Below are 15,102 nucleotides of genomic sequence, written 5' to 3' on the forward strand. Positions count from 1 at the left end.
TCAACTACTTACTTTTATTTCTCAGTTTATAATCCATGTATTATGCAGAACTTTTACAAAAGATGCTTTCCCAAAGTGGCAGAGCCTAGGCTTATAAAAAACTTCGAAATATGTCCCATCCTCCCAAAGTGGCAGAGCCACGGGTATTAGCTCGTCTTTGTCAGTAGTAGTCATAAGTTGAACTCCTGATCCTCAGTTGTCAAGTCCCTTAACAGTAACCCAGTATTGGCAGCCTCTATAATACTTGTGAGTCATTGGGATACTGGCTCGTAGGCAACACCAAGTCTCTTAATAACAGCTTAATGGGCAGCATGAGCCCAAAGTCTCTAGCAGGTGATATGCTTGATTGACATTCAGAAATTGGACTGGCTCTGCGAAAACTGCTTTTGGTAGCATTCTTCCTCACCACAGGGAAATTACGCAAATGCCATTACCAAAATGCGCACATGCTAATTAAAACAATCTGTGCATATGGCCTTTCGTTGCAGCTGAAAGCAAAGCGGCAAAACATACATTTATCAAGCTTTCCTTCTGGTCGGTAGGCAAGAATGCTCCAGGCCGATAAATGTCCAAATCACGCTTGAAGTTCGTGCCACTACTCAGTCACTCAGAGGCTAACGTAGAATCCGAAATGATAGCTATAGTGAACTCCAAGTATCACGATGTTTCGACCAGCATTGCCTTGAAACTCACGATCCAAACGCGCGACGGTGGTCTGAGTGACGAGCGCTTGAGCGCTTGACGGCGGCGTGAGGCGCGTTCAGGGCAAGTCTACATTTTGATGCGCTAGACCTTGGCCAAGGCTTTGGCAAAGTCCGGCGCTCACGCATCAAGCCATGGCGACGTCACAATTATTGGCTCAGGCGATGGTAAACATCCGAGGTTTCACTGCGAAAGCGTTGCATACGTACTTATTGATTATTGGCCGAACTCAGATGTAACTCATTACAAGCACGGAGGCGTCCTGCTCAAGATACCACATCGAGCATCGAGAACCTGACAACTACTGATTACCGCTATCAAGAGTGCAGGTATACTTCGTAGGGAGCTTGCAGACAAACGGTGCTACCACTTCAAGCCTCAGGCCTTCGCGCCAGTAAAGATTCCCACCTTGAGCGGCATCTGTGGGATCTTCCCTTCCTTGTCTACGGAAGGGTAGCGGATACCGGCAGCGATCCATTGGATGGGTTTGTCCGACAGGCTGAACGTAAAACTAGTCAGCAAACCCGATAGCACCACCTCTGCGTGGAGTGTCAGTTTTGAGTGCGCCATAGATATGACTCGTCACGCACTCATCTCCATCTCGGAGAACTTGAATCCACTGATGAACAACAGGTAAGAATAGGTCGATGCTGCGGTCACTAATGTAAAGGCTTACATGCAAGCTCTCTTGCCACCAATGAAAGTCATCCTGTAAGTGACATCTATCAAAGTCTTGCATATCGAGACGACTGTTCTACTCACAGGTTGGAGTAGACACCAGGAATGGTTGTCTTTGTGACGGTACCAGGCAACGGCGAGAGCCAACGCTCAGGCTTCCACTCATCAGCATCCTCGCCCCATACTGCTTTTCTGGTATTGCAGCCCAAGATTCCGATCATGACTGTGGTTCCCTTTGGAACAGGAATCTCTTGGACAAGACTCCCATCAATCCCAACGACCGGCTCAGACAACGGTAGCACAGTATCCTGGTTTGCACTTCGCAGAATCGCCAAAGATCAGCCAAGGCAAGTCAGCGATGATTAGGAGGGGTACTTACTTGCGGGTTAATGTTCGAACCGGGGGATATCTTTGGAAATTGGTGGCATCAAAAATGGTGACAATAAATAGCGACGTAATCACTCACAGTCGCAATGTCTCCCGACAAACGCTGTCAAGGAGAGGCAATTGGTCGAGCTCGTCGTAGGATAAGCTGCCTCCTGCACCGGCCTCGAGAAGCTCCGCGCGCAACTTGTCCTGAACATCTGGGCGCTCAGCTAAGCACTGCAAGATGCGAGCCAGCGCGTTCGACGTCGTGTCTGTGGCAGCAAATACAAAGGTCCTTTGTGTTGCTTAATGTTTCAGCTCTCTTCGATCAAATAATGTAGGACTTACGACATCTGAGCTATCAGCTCATCTTCCGTCAGTCGGTCGTCGGCCGACGTCGTAGTATTTGCGTTCACTTCAATGCATGTCAGCGACGCGCAGTAAAATTGGGAAGAAAATCTCACTAAGAATACTCATGATATCTTTTCCTTCTCCCATTTGTTGCAAAACAGCCTCATCTCCATGACGAATGGCCGCTTTCTTTTCTTCGTAAATCTCACGAGATCGACGGTCCATTGTGTCAACAGTATTCTTGACAGCCTGAACCTCCTCATGTGGAATGCGATCGACTATGCTTCGCCGGAACTTCGCTGGTCCTAATCTTACAATAAACGGGAGAACCAATCGTACCATGGGTAATATTTTCCCCAAATTCGGCCTGTCATCTCATCTAAATCAGCATTTGCTGACTTCTACAGGTAAGAAGTAGAAACCGACACTATGCTCTTCAGAGCATCGCCATAATCATTCTTCACGTCTTCCACAAGCGGGTCGAACGAATATCCAAGACCGCCTTGTCCGATCAGCTCCAGAGCGGTACGACTCATCCAGTTCAGCATGTCGATCTCCTGAGGGCCACTAGCCACCTGTCTCTCGATAGCCACTCGAAGCTGATATTCGTTAGCTCATTCCAGCGCATCCGAGGCGTAGCACAGATACCTTATCCACAACTTGATAAAATATCGGCAGCATATAGCGCATGTGTTTGATCGAGAATGCCGGGTTGAGTAACTTCCGTTGTTTACGATGTTTCTCTCCTGCACTCATGGTCAGTTTCGAGGGTGAGCGATTATTTCTAGAATTACCTTGCATGCTCAGTAACCCGGGACCGAGCATGATATGTCGGGTTCTGGATCATATAATATGAGCGCCACGGAATAGATCCAATGCGACATGATACTTACGACTGCGTTGCCTCAGAGTTTTGGAATATATGCTCCTCCTTCACGACGATCGTGTGTAGGGCCTTTGGATCAGACACGTACAGAATGGGGCTCTGATAGTTTGGGATCGGACGTAGTAAGTCACATGAAAACGCATAGCCGAAACACGCATACATTGAAACGGCCGTGGACCTTTGTTACGGGTCCGTAGTCTTGAGCAATGTGACGCTGGAATTCCGAGCCATGCCGAGCGAAGTACTGGCCCAGGTTACCTGATAAATGTGGTATGAACACATGGCCCAGTTGTCACTTCTTTGTGTACGTACCAACCCATAACGAGGACGGGGGAGGTCCCGGGATATTGTTTAGCGTAGACCGAGCCCTGCGTCCGTGCACATAGTTTACCAGAAGGCAAACCGCGCCGACTAGAAGAAGTGATGTCCAGAGAGACGTGTCGAACATGAGGACTTGAGCAGACAACGCTGCAGGGAAGAAGACCAGCAAGATAAGGGAGTCTCAAGAGGTGGGAGAATCAAAGATAGCCACAAGAAATGGAGACTAGAGGCAACAGGGAGAGGCGGTCCTCGCAAGGCTGACTCGCGTCGTAGTTTGTGGCGTACAAATAGTATGGAGACGGATCTAGAGACTCGTGAGGGATGCCCCGCTCGCTTTATACTCTCGTCAACACTCTTCTCGTAACTAAAATCGGCCTCCTGTCACGGAAGAGGCTCGGCACGGACTCTCCATTTCGAAAGTGACCGAAACGTAAAGCAGTATGAGTCAACTCCACTGCGGCCGTGAAGACGCGTATACATAACGGAATTCTCGAGGTGCAAGGTGGGAGTAGAACTTTGTATTCAACGTACAATCTGGTCACTGATGATGATCGCAGCAGGTCAGCGGGTAGACACGGACACCGCCGAATCGCGGATCGGCCAAGCTGCCCTCGGCAGCGATCGCGGATTCAAAATCAAACATAAGATCCATCATTTTATACTCAGGTTGCATCGGCTTGGCCATATCGGCATCTGATTCCTCACAATCACCGAGCTTCCAGTCGCAACACGCCTCCACTATTAATATCGCATACAAGTATTTCTCATTCTAGTTGTGACAGCGCCAGGGCGTCTGGAAATTAGGTCGGCATTGTAAAGCTGCATAAATAGAACTAGCAAAGATATTATTTCACTAGCACTCAAGGAATGCCTATTGGTAAGTATTGAGAATGCGAGTCTAAGTCCAGTGAATTAAGGTCATGGAACGAGCATAGGGACAGCGACAGTGGTTCAAATTTTCGCACCGCGAAGGGATCCCACCTTGAGCGGCATTTGCGGAGTTTTGCCTTCTTTGCCTACGGTAGGATAGCGGACGCCCGCAACATTCCATTCGATGGGCTTATCCGACAAACTGAACGTGAAACTGGTTAACAAGACCGACAGCACCACCTCTGCAGTGCGCGAAATATGAGCATCAAGCATGCGGGCAGGATTTTTCGACTACGCACTCATCTCCATCTCAGAGAACTTGAACCCGCTGAAAAGTTACCATTAGCGTCGATGCAATGTCGCAATCATTGACTTGAAAGCTTACATGCAAGCTCTTCTACCACCGATGAAAGTCATCCTGCAGATGATGTTTGTCAACGTCTTGCATATCAGGATGATTGATCGCTCTCACAAGTTGGAATAAACACCAGGAATAGTATCTTTGGTAACGGTGCCAGGCAACGGGGAGAGCCAACGCTCGGGCTTCCACTCGTCAGCGTCCTCACCCCAGATCTTTTTGCTAGTGTTGCAGCCCAAGACTCCGATCATGACCGTGGTTCCCTTTGGAATGGGAATCTCCCGGATGAGAATCCCATCTATCCCGACGATCGGCTCAGACAACGGTAGTACAGTATCATGGTTTGCACTTCACATGATCGCTCAAACCTCAGCCGAGGTAGATAAAAGAGGAGCTAGACAAGTACTTACGTGCGGGAAAGTGCTCGAACCGGGGGATACCTTTGGCGAATTGGTTGCATCAAAAGCAACAAGAATAGTGAGCGAAACATGACTTACAGTCGCAACGTTTCCCGACAAACGCTATCCAGGAAAGGCAGCTGATCAAGTTCGTCGTATGACAAGCTACCTCCTGCATCGGCATCAAGAAGCTCCGCGCGTAATTTATCCTGGACCTCTGGATGCTCGGCCAGGGACTGCAGTATGCGAGCCAGCGTGTTTGATGTCGTGTCTGTGGCAGCGAATACGAAGGTTCTTGAGTGTTGCTTGAGCACTCTGGTACCCTCGGATAAAAATGTAATACTCACGACATCTGAGCTATGAGCTCGTCGTCCCTCAGCCGATCGTCGACGGATGTGGTAGAATTTGCTCTGACTATATGGATGTGAGCGATTGACAAGAATATAAATCAGCGGACCTTACTGAGAATGCTCATGATATCCTTTCCTTCTCCCATTTGCTGCAAAACAGCCTCATCTCCTGCGCGAAGAGCCGCTTTCTTGCTTTCATAGATCGCGCGCGATCGACGGTCCATTGTGTCAATAATCGTTTTGACAGCTTGAACCTCCCCATGCGGGACGCGATCGATTACGCTTCGCCCGAGCTTTGCTGGGCTAAACCTCGCAATTAACGGGAGGACGAATCGCACCATAGGTAATACTTTTCCCAAATTCGGTCTGCCATCTCATCTTAATCAGCATATCAGCATTTCTACAAGGGACACGAACAATAAGTTCTTCAAAGCATCACCATAATCGTTTTGCACGTCTTCTACAAGCGGGTCGAACGAATAGCCAAGTCCGCCTTGCCCGATCAGTTCGAGAGCGGTACGACCCATCCAATTGAGAATGTCAATCTCTTGAGGGCCATCAGACACCTGCCTATCGATGGCTACCCGAAGCTAGTTGGCGTTAGTTCATTCTAGCGCATCCGGAATGCGCCTCAGATACCTTATGCACTACGTGATAAAATATTGGCAGCATATAACGCATATGGTTGATGGAGAATGCCGGATTGAGCAACTTTCGTTGTTTGCGATGTTTCTCCCCTACGCTCACAGTAAATTCGAAGAACCGGCGACAGCCTTAAGAATTACCTTGTGTACTCAGTAGTCCAGGACCGAACATCATTTGCCTGAATCTGTATCAAGAGATGAGTGCCATGTGAAGATCTAGTGCAGTACATACGTACGATAGTGTTGCCGTGGGATTCTGGAATATGTGCTCCTCCTTAATGACAATTGTGTGTAACGCCTTGGGGTCAGAGACATATAAAACAGGACTCTGAAAAATTACAATATTTTTATAATTTTACGAATACACGTGGTTGAGGCAGACATACACCGAAACGGCCGTGGATCTTCGTTACGGATCCGTAGTCCTGAGCAACGTGGCGCTGGAATTCCGAGCCTTGCCGAGAGAAGTATTGACCTAGGTTGCCTGATAATTGTTGCATGAATGTGTTTAGCCTCAGAGCTGTAAGACCTTCGTATACATACCGATCCAGAAAGAGGACGAGGGGGGTCCGGGAATATTGTGTAATGTAGACAGAGCTCTGCGCCCGTACACATATTTTCCTAGAAAGAGAACTGCGCCGACAAGAAGAAGCGACGTCCAGAGGGATGTGTCGAACATGAGCGTTCGTGCAGACGGACGTTTGAGTGGAAATTTAAAGTGAGTGGCTTGGTATGGCAAATTCAGTAGTAGGAACGAAGCTTCATGGGTGACGCTCCGGTTGGCTTTATACTCGAATACTAACGCTGTCCCTCGTAACAAAACATCGGTCTGCGGTCAGTCTGCGGAAACGGACGTGATCCGGCACAGACCCGCTGCGCCCAAAAGTCGCCGAAACGTAAGTGAACATCAGTCATCTTACCTCGCCGTTGCGGCCGTGGTGGCGTAACTGACCGAGAATCCGAAGTGAGACTAGAGTTCTGTATCTATACTTTCTATCTCACAAATGATCAGCTGCATTTTGTGTAAATTTTGTCAGAGACTGCGACTCAGTGACCGCGACGTGGTCAGCGCAGCAAAAGGAGTTGAGTCGGATAACGCCGAGTGGTGTATGCGCTAAAGCAATATGACATTCAGTGGCGCACGCCCGAATGATCGCAGTTTTAGAGTCAAAAGTCGGAAGCGAGTAGTATGATACACCGCGGCACGCATAACAGTGTATTTCCACCAGAAATCCTGTGAAAATACATGCAAAATCCTCATTGAATTTCTTTTGGAAATACTGTAAATATTCTGCGGAAATTCATGTCAACAGTTGCCTTCTGGGAAGTTTTGATGGATATATCCTAAGTAGTATTTATCGGGCATATTCAGAGTATTGATATTTCAAATACGTCCTGTATGTCATGGAGTATTTTCACAGAATTTTTATTAGAAATATGTTGTAATATTGGTAGTGTATAAACACTGCCCGTGCGTGTTTGAAGTTCATTTTAAAATGATGATTGAACCGTATCCACGACACAGTTATTCGGTTTCTCATACCGCCCACTAATAAATCGCACAATTCGATTATAAATTGCAACGCTTGGCTACTAGCCTACTACTGAGTGGTCTATATTTCAGCTGTCACGACGCCACAGCTGAAGATCAAGTCAATGCCAACTACCCCGATCTAAGATAGCCACCGTAGAGCCACGACTTGGCATTAGCGACAGGACAAATGTCTCGAGACCCTCCGCCCAGATTTATCGTGAATGCCAAGAAGCCTGAGGAAGCATCGACACAGCAGTAACGAGAGAAATGTCAAAGAACAGAATGAGCGACAAGAAGTGAAACGCGCAAAACATGGAGAAAAAACAAAGAGGGATGGTCTGTGCGTGCGTGTAGCGAGTGCGAAAAATGTGCAAATGATAGAGAAACTTATTACGCCTTGATATCCTTCAATAGTTCGACCTGGAGCGGTAGCTGGGGGGTGTTGTCTATTTTCCCCACGGTAGGATATCGAACCCCACCGACGTTCCATTCGATAGGTTTATCGGTTGAGCGGAATCGAAAGTTCGAGAGAAGTACAGACATGACGACCTCTGCACCCGTTTGTCAGCAACGCGTTACTTGATAAGCTTTATACCCACTCATCTCCATCTCTGAGAACTTAAATCCACTACACAAATGAGCATTAGCACGGATTTCCTATGAAATTATGGTCAGAAGAACATACATGCAGGCGCGTTTTCCACCAATGAAGGTCATTCTATTCACTCAAGCTGGTCAGTACCATAATTCAAGAAAGAAATATTCAGAGCTGACAAATTAGAATAGACACCAGGAATGGTGTTCTTCGTGACGGTAGCAGGAAGGGGAGAGAGCCATCGCTCGGGCTTCCATTCCAGAGCATCCTCTCCCCAGAGTGCCTTGCTCGAATTGCAGCCCAATATGCCAACAATAACCTCCATTCCCTTGGAAATAGGTATCTCGGAGATCATGGTGCCATCAGTGCCAACAATCGGCTCGGACAGCGGGAGAACAGTGTCCTTAGTGGCTCTGGGTAAATGACCATCAGACCTTTCTCGTAGTATAGACCGCAAGAACGACGTACACGCGGATCACAACAGGAGCCGCCGGATAGCTACCGGTCGACTGCAATCAGCTGCATCATTGGCTTCAGAGTACTATCACAACTCACACACGCAAAGTCTCTCGGCATATACTGTCGAGGTAGGGCAGCTGGTCTAATTCGTCATATGACAAACCATCTCCCGCGCCTGCTTCCAAAAGTTCCTGACGCAGCTTCTCTTGGACATCTGGATGCTCAGAAAGCAGTTGTAACATCCGAGAGAGGGAATTCGAAGTAGTGTCGGTCGCTGCAAGCACAAGAAGACTTCAAATTGACACGTCAGTATTATAAGTTGGATGGAGCAAGAATGACGGCACTCACGACATCTGCGCTATGAGTTCTTCGTCCGGCAACCTATTAGTATCTGATGTTCCAGAATTCTCCCTGACTGGATTGCCAGTGAGCACTGATTCTGCGGATGGCCAAAGGACATACTAAGGATACTCATTATGTCCCTTCCTTCCCCAACTTGGCGCAACAGCTCTTCGTCACCACGGCGCAGAGCAGCCTTCTTTCCTCGGAAAATCTCGTGCGATCTTGCAGTCATAGTGTCGACGAGCTCCTTAACCTTTTGAATTTTTGCGATGGGGATCAAGCTCAAGACAAATCGCCTAAACCACGCCGGACCCATATTCGCAAACAAAGGCGTGAAACGCCGCAACATGGCGACCTTCTGCATATTCGGGCTGAGAAGGTGAATCACTACAATCAGCGCGAGGAGAACTAAAACCACTAAACAGATGATACGAACAACCATGATTTCAAGGCGTTACCATACTCGTTCTGCATATCTTGTGTGAGAGGGTCGAAAGAATATCCCAGTCCACCTTGCCCGATGAGCTCCAAAGCAGTACGACCCATCCAATTCAACATGTCGACTTCCTGAGAGCCCTCCTTCACTTGCTTTGCAACAGCATTCCGCAACTATTCACAGTCTATCAGACACCAGTTCTCTCAACAAAGAGAAAATTAACCTTGTGCACAACCTGGTAAAATATCGGTATCATAGAACGCATATGGACGGTAGAGAACGCTGGATTCAGCATCTTGCGTTGCCTCCTGTGAACGTCGCCTACGCAAGGTTATATATCAATGATTAATGACGTCACATGGAAATATACTCACCGGCAGTGGAAAGCAGACCGGGGCCGAACATCAACATGTTGGACCTGAAATAGGTCGTCAGAACTGAAGTTAGCTCACAACCATATACAAGCACTTCAGGAATGCGCTAGTCTCTTGGAATATAGGCTCTTCTTTGATAATGATGTGGTGCAACGCCTTGGGGTCAGAGATATACAAAATCGGACGCTGAACATATCGAAGCGCTCAGCCTGTCAATCTCTAGGACGCTAGGTTCGAAGATATACATACGCCCAGAATCCCGTGTATCTTTGAAACTGGACCATAATCCAACGCTACATGGCGCTGGAAATCCGAGCCGTGACGAGACAGGAAACGGGGGAGGTTTCCTACAGGACATTGAGATTGTGTTCCATAGCACTGTGACAACACGACTGGTATCAAGGACAAAAGTGAGATACACACCTCTCAAGAATGTATCTGGGGCAGGCCCAGGAATTTTATCGATGATGGGCGCAGTAGGTCGGCGAACGAGATAGCGCCATGTCATGAACGCGGCACTGATGAGCAGGAGAAAGATTGTCCCCGCCATGACTGCTATCAAAGGTCGCCAAAGTCACTGTGAATGTGAATGTGGACCTTCTCGAAGTCAAGGCTATATAAACAGTGTATTTCCGTAGTAACACGGCATGAGTGGACGGGCCGCCATCCAGCGGCATGAATGCAGCCAGTAGTCCACGCAAGCCCGGGATCGCTTATCGTCATGAACGCAAACAAAGCAGGCGTGATTGTCGGATATGTTTACACATACTAGATTATAAAGAGGTGTAGAAGCATTTGAGTAGCGAATCTCGGAGAGTCTCGTGTTATGGGGTCTCACGGGAGCACCGAAGAAGATCGACGCACACCAGTCTGGAAGCCGGCTATCGGGCGTACCATTTCAGCAGAAATGAAGAGATTGAGCCGCCACTTACAATGTGCTAATGGGTTGCGAAGGCGGTCTCAATACTACTACGTAGGGACGCCGCGTGACACGCGACCGCTCTCGCGAATCGGCAATAATTCTGAACAGAGAACGCCATTCTCACGATCGCAATACAATGCGCATAATGTCCGAACAGCGGACGATGTGGGGGCCCGCCGTATCTGCAATACGGGATATGTAAGTTCTGCATTCGCCCAGCTCTATACTACCTTGAGACTGTGATAGTCTACTCACCGGAGGGCTTGCAACAAGCCGCGGAAGGCAAACGCTCGTTTCATATTTGAGCGTTCCTTCGCGGTCCGTAACGAAGACTTTGAAATATTGCTATCTGCATCATAGGAATCCGCTGACCATAGACTGAAGCAGGGTCCGTGGCGTCGTCACCGTGCATGTACGGGGTCGACTGACTGACCATTCATATTGAGCTACGATGCTAATTCTTCAAGCTCATCCGATTTTTATGCGTGGGCGCTGTCAGCGGGTAGAAATACTTGACTTGTGCGTTCACAGAGCGATTCGACTTGCTCGGTCAAGCGACACTGTGATTGATTTGTGTGTGTGATTGATTTGTGATTGGTATCGAGATTCGACTTCATGAAGTTATCCATCCTTATGATTCCACTTATTAGAATTTTATTTAAATATAATCATATACTGATTTTATGTTAACTACTCTGTAATTAAGATGATGATTGGATCGTTGATAAAGTGTGCAGAAATTAATGAGATCATGTATTACATAACTCGAAGGCCAAGCAAGTTCCGGCGGAAGACCGCGGACTGTCTGCCATCAACATTCCCTGAACGGCTCCCTCTCTAACTCCTCCGTTCTTCATCTTCCCCACACGACCTCCACATCGACCGTCTTCGTTCTCGTCGTCGTTCAACTTACCTTTGTTTTTGTCCTTGGATGCGCTATACTGTTACTTCGAAAAAGCCTATCGGGTTGTCCTCCCTCCTCTCTCCAGATGAATCTCCATCGTGCTCATCTAGAGAGATCTGGCTAAACGACGATGAACGCGAGCAGTGTCTCTCCCGCGAATCATCAGCTCCTGGATTGCCTTCTTATACCTCTCCTTTCTCATCTTCGTTTTCACAAGGAGATACTCCAGAATCGGACCTCTCTATGTCGCCAGCAGCCATGTTCTTGTCTTCTTTCAGCCCGTCTGCGGAACCAGCACCGGCACCAGATGCGGAAGGGGAATACATCTCTGGATATAAGCTGGGTTCCGTTATTGGTGTGGGAGGTTTCTCCACTATCCGTCAGGCGTCGTCGCTACAAGGCGGAACGGTTGCCATAAAAATCGTGCGTCGTTCTGACCTGTCAAAACAGCCAGATCCCGCCCGTGCCCGAAAGCGCCTCGACCATGAAGCAGCTATCTGGAGCACCCTCAGCCATGAGCATGTTCTTCCCTTGTTCTCCGTGAACCAGACTCTGTTTGCAGATTACTTTGTAACGCTGTACTGTCCGGCAGGGTGTCTGTTTGATATCCTCAAGCGGGACGGGCGGCCGGGGCTAGCGCAGGACGATGTGGGGATGATGTTCAGGCAGGTGGTGCGGGGGCTACGGTACCTGCATGAAGTGGCAAGGGTGGTTCACGGGGACATAAAGCCGGAGAATGTGCTCGTAGACGAGATGGGTGTCTGTAAAATCGCCGACTTCGGAATGGCACGCAGGCTGGACGAGTGCGAGAGCGAGAACGAGAGCGAGAGCGAAACGGTAGGATCAAAACTGCGCAGGGCGCACGCATCTGCCTTTGCAACACAGTCAAGAAAATCGCACAGCAAACAAGGCCCGCTGTCGACACACTTGTCCCTGATACGACATCACGGTGGTTCTCGGCATCGAAATTCCAGCCCTCTTCCTTCATCTTCAACTCAGCCATCCGCGATATCTAACCGATACCAACAGGGCTCATTGCCGTATGCATCGCCTGAGCTGCTCCTTCCACACTCTTCGGCCCAGTACGTAGCGAGTCCAGCACAAGATATATGGGCATTGGGAGTCATGTTGTACGTATTGCTGACGGGTCGTCTGCCTTTCGCCGACTCGTACGAACCTCGATTGCAGATGAAAATTTTACATGGTACGTCCGAGAGATAAGCATTACGTACTAGCCGTATCTAATGTCGGATTCTTATCTGGTAGGCGTGTATGAGTTACCAAAAGACGTTGGGCGTGGTGCAGAATGTGTTCTGCGGGGCTGCCTGGAAAGGTCAGTTCCTAACCGTTGGAACATCGCGACAGTCGATGAATTCGCTTGGCGGATCGGGTCGAGCGAGGCGGGCGATCGTATGATGTCGTCTCCTGATGTGAGACCGTCCAGGATCCCTTCGGAGTCACGCTCTCGATCCCGTCTCAGAGTGCCCCTGGACACCGCTGCCATCGACGACGGGGAGAGCTACAGATCTTCTTCGCGTGCCACGCGCTCGACGAGTCGTTCGATCTCTTCCGCCCGGCGCTCGAGTCGTAGCCAATCTCGCCACCCACATCACCCATACGACCCACACTCTCACGGCCGCACTCCCGCGCACCCTCGTCCGACGGAACCCACGTTCTCAGCACTTACAAATGCTATCTTGCGGACAACGTCTTCGTCGTCATCTGAGTCATCCTCGCCTGCCCGTGACGACTGTGCCATTCTAGCTAGTCCTCGCAAGTCGCACGTGGAACGCGAACGCGGACGGCGTCCAAAATCTCAGTGGCTCGAACAAGCCTCCACGTCGCAATCGCGCTCGGTCAGCCCGCTGGAGGTTTTGCTCACCCCGCGCGACGCTGTCCGCGCTGAGCGTTCTCCGGTTTGCGTCGATTCGAAAACATCGTTTGATGCAGATGAATTCATCCTTGATAAATCGGAGGGAAGCGTCTCCGAGCTGTACGAAGACGTCAGCCGGGTGGATGGTCAAGAGGTGGAAGGCTCTGGTGACGTTCTACTTCCGACAGCTCGACAGCAATTACAAAGCATTTTGAAGAAAGACGATCACAGACACGGACGACCAGAGAGCATGCCACCCGCGCCCGTGCCACTTCCTCTTACGTCGTGGTGTCCCTCTCCGACACTGGTTTACTCAACTGCATCGACACCCAGACCGATACTGGGCAAAGCCCACGCCGCTCGCAGTCGTAGCGTGGATCCTAGTGCAAACAAGAAAATGGGGCGCGGGAGGGCGCCTTTATGATCCCGCTCAGAGACGTAGGTCTCTAGAAGAAGTGGGTTCTGATGTATAGTCAATTACTTTTTCACATCTCTCCACTCATGAAGCATAATATCTCCACTAACAGGGATAAATTATTGTCTTCCGCCCCTGCGTCCTGCATCTATTTATCCTTCGAGTTTTCGTCAATCGTCTTAGTCTATCCCAGGCATGAAATTTCCCATACCTTCTCGTTTGTGTTTACTTCGCTTGGTATATCTATTTCGCTTGGTATATCCGCATTCCTCTTCGTGGTTCTCGTCCCGCTCTGCAGCTGTATGGGTGTCACAGTGTACTAATAAGTTATACCAGCGGTCTTGAGTTTCCATAGTGTACAAATACGATGTAGCTCTGGAACTGTATGTCAAATTTCGTATATATTTTTGCTCATGATATCCTAGCGAATGGTGGTACTAAGCGTCATTGAAAGTTGTTATGTACCAGAGAGCAAATGACAACGTCCCATATAATATTATATGTAGATGGCCCCTGCATAAGCTTTGGTCAGGCGCACAAAACGTTTGGTTGCGATGGTTAGCGCTGAAGCGCTTCCACCAATGCAGGACTCTTCTTGGCTAGTACTACTAGAACCGCGACCGATCTCAGACTCAGTGTAGGGCAGTCGTCTATGCCTCTTCTATCATGATCCGCCATTGTCGCGTAGCTATCGGAAAGCGTTTTGATTGACATTAGCCTCCAGCCAATCCACGACAGACAATGCGAACCTTTCATCTTTTTGAATACCCACCAGTGGACCACCACCGTTTTCACAACCACAGTACTGCACATTAGCAGCTGCTAGAACTGAACCTATCTAACTCTCCAGAGTCATCTCACTTAACCAGGGTCCAGACAGTGGACATGGCATGATGCCCAGTAGGCCTGGCCGTAATATTACTCGGGGTACCACTTACGTGGCAGATGTTATAGGCCTCAGGATTCAGGATCAAACTCAGGTATTACACCTCTCAGCCATGGCGGGACGGGGGTGGGGCGGCGATTGTACGGTCTGTAGGCGCTTAAACTACCCCGCATCGAGCTCCCAATGAACAGCGAAGTGCCATAAGCTGCGAGTAGATATTTCCTCCAATCTTCGCTCTTGCGAGCTTCGGATGTCCGTGGCTGACCATTTACTCAGTAATTTCGGAACATGTCCCATCGGGGCGAACGCCACAATCTACCGACGAGCCGGAGAGGACGATAAAGCCATCGGATCGTAAAAGTCTTCTAAAATGCGAGTCCTTTCCCTATTCTCTTTTAGATTGGCTGGCGTACCGCCGCTCCAAGCAGCGGCGGTAGA

General features: G+C 49.1%; 4 protein-coding genes across 4 annotated transcripts; 1 reads left to right on the top strand and 3 right to left on the bottom strand.

The window, feature by feature from the left end:
- Nucleotides 1–1,080: 1,080 nt before the first annotated feature.
- FIBRA_01536 (uncharacterized protein) lies at nt 1,081–3,431 on the bottom strand (the record flags this gene model as incomplete). Its single annotated transcript, XM_012323411.1, has 14 exons — nt 1,081–1,241; nt 1,293–1,321; nt 1,379–1,411; nt 1,465–1,698; nt 1,760–1,789; nt 1,847–2,041; nt 2,095–2,161; nt 2,211–2,464; nt 2,524–2,696; nt 2,746–2,843; nt 2,892–2,935; nt 2,991–3,082; nt 3,144–3,241; nt 3,296–3,431. The coding sequence occupies 14 exons, from the start codon at nt 3,429–3,431 to the stop codon at nt 1,081–1,083; spliced, it is 1,644 nt and encodes a 547-aa protein (XP_012178801.1).
- Nucleotides 3,432–4,255: 824 nt separating this feature from the next.
- On the bottom strand, nt 4,256–6,603 carry FIBRA_01537 (uncharacterized protein; the record flags this gene model as incomplete). The annotated part of the gene is made up of 14 exons (XM_012323412.1): nt 4,256–4,416; nt 4,474–4,502; nt 4,560–4,592; nt 4,647–4,880; nt 4,943–4,972; nt 5,030–5,224; nt 5,278–5,344; nt 5,393–5,646; nt 5,698–5,870; nt 5,920–6,017; nt 6,066–6,109; nt 6,161–6,252; nt 6,311–6,408; nt 6,468–6,603. The coding sequence occupies 14 exons, from the start codon at nt 6,601–6,603 to the stop codon at nt 4,256–4,258; spliced, it is 1,644 nt and encodes a 547-aa protein (XP_012178802.1).
- A 1,245-nt stretch (nt 6,604–7,848) lies between these two features.
- FIBRA_01538 (uncharacterized protein) lies at nt 7,849–10,214 on the bottom strand (the record flags this gene model as incomplete). The annotated part of the gene is made up of 14 exons (XM_012323413.1): nt 7,849–8,009; nt 8,058–8,086; nt 8,144–8,176; nt 8,233–8,466; nt 8,522–8,551; nt 8,609–8,803; nt 8,861–8,927; nt 8,975–9,225; nt 9,291–9,463; nt 9,514–9,611; nt 9,665–9,708; nt 9,759–9,850; nt 9,914–10,011; nt 10,088–10,214. The coding sequence occupies 14 exons, from the start codon at nt 10,212–10,214 to the stop codon at nt 7,849–7,851; spliced, it is 1,632 nt and encodes a 543-aa protein (XP_012178803.1).
- A 1,303-nt stretch (nt 10,215–11,517) lies between these two features.
- Nucleotides 11,518–13,787, top strand: FIBRA_01539 (uncharacterized protein; the record flags this gene model as incomplete). The annotated part of the gene is made up of 2 exons (XM_012323414.1): nt 11,518–12,694; nt 12,757–13,787. 2 exons carry the CDS (start codon nt 11,518–11,520, stop codon nt 13,785–13,787), a joined length of 2,208 nt encoding a protein of 735 aa, XP_012178804.1.
- Between the last annotated feature and the right edge of the window lie 1,315 nt (nt 13,788–15,102).

Source organism: Fibroporia radiculosa (assembly GCF_000313525.1).
Source record: "Fibroporia radiculosa TFFH 294 genomic supercontigs, scaffold698, whole genome shotgun sequence".
In the NCBI taxonomy this organism is placed as follows: domain Eukaryota; kingdom Fungi; phylum Basidiomycota; class Agaricomycetes; order Polyporales; family Fibroporiaceae; genus Fibroporia; species Fibroporia radiculosa.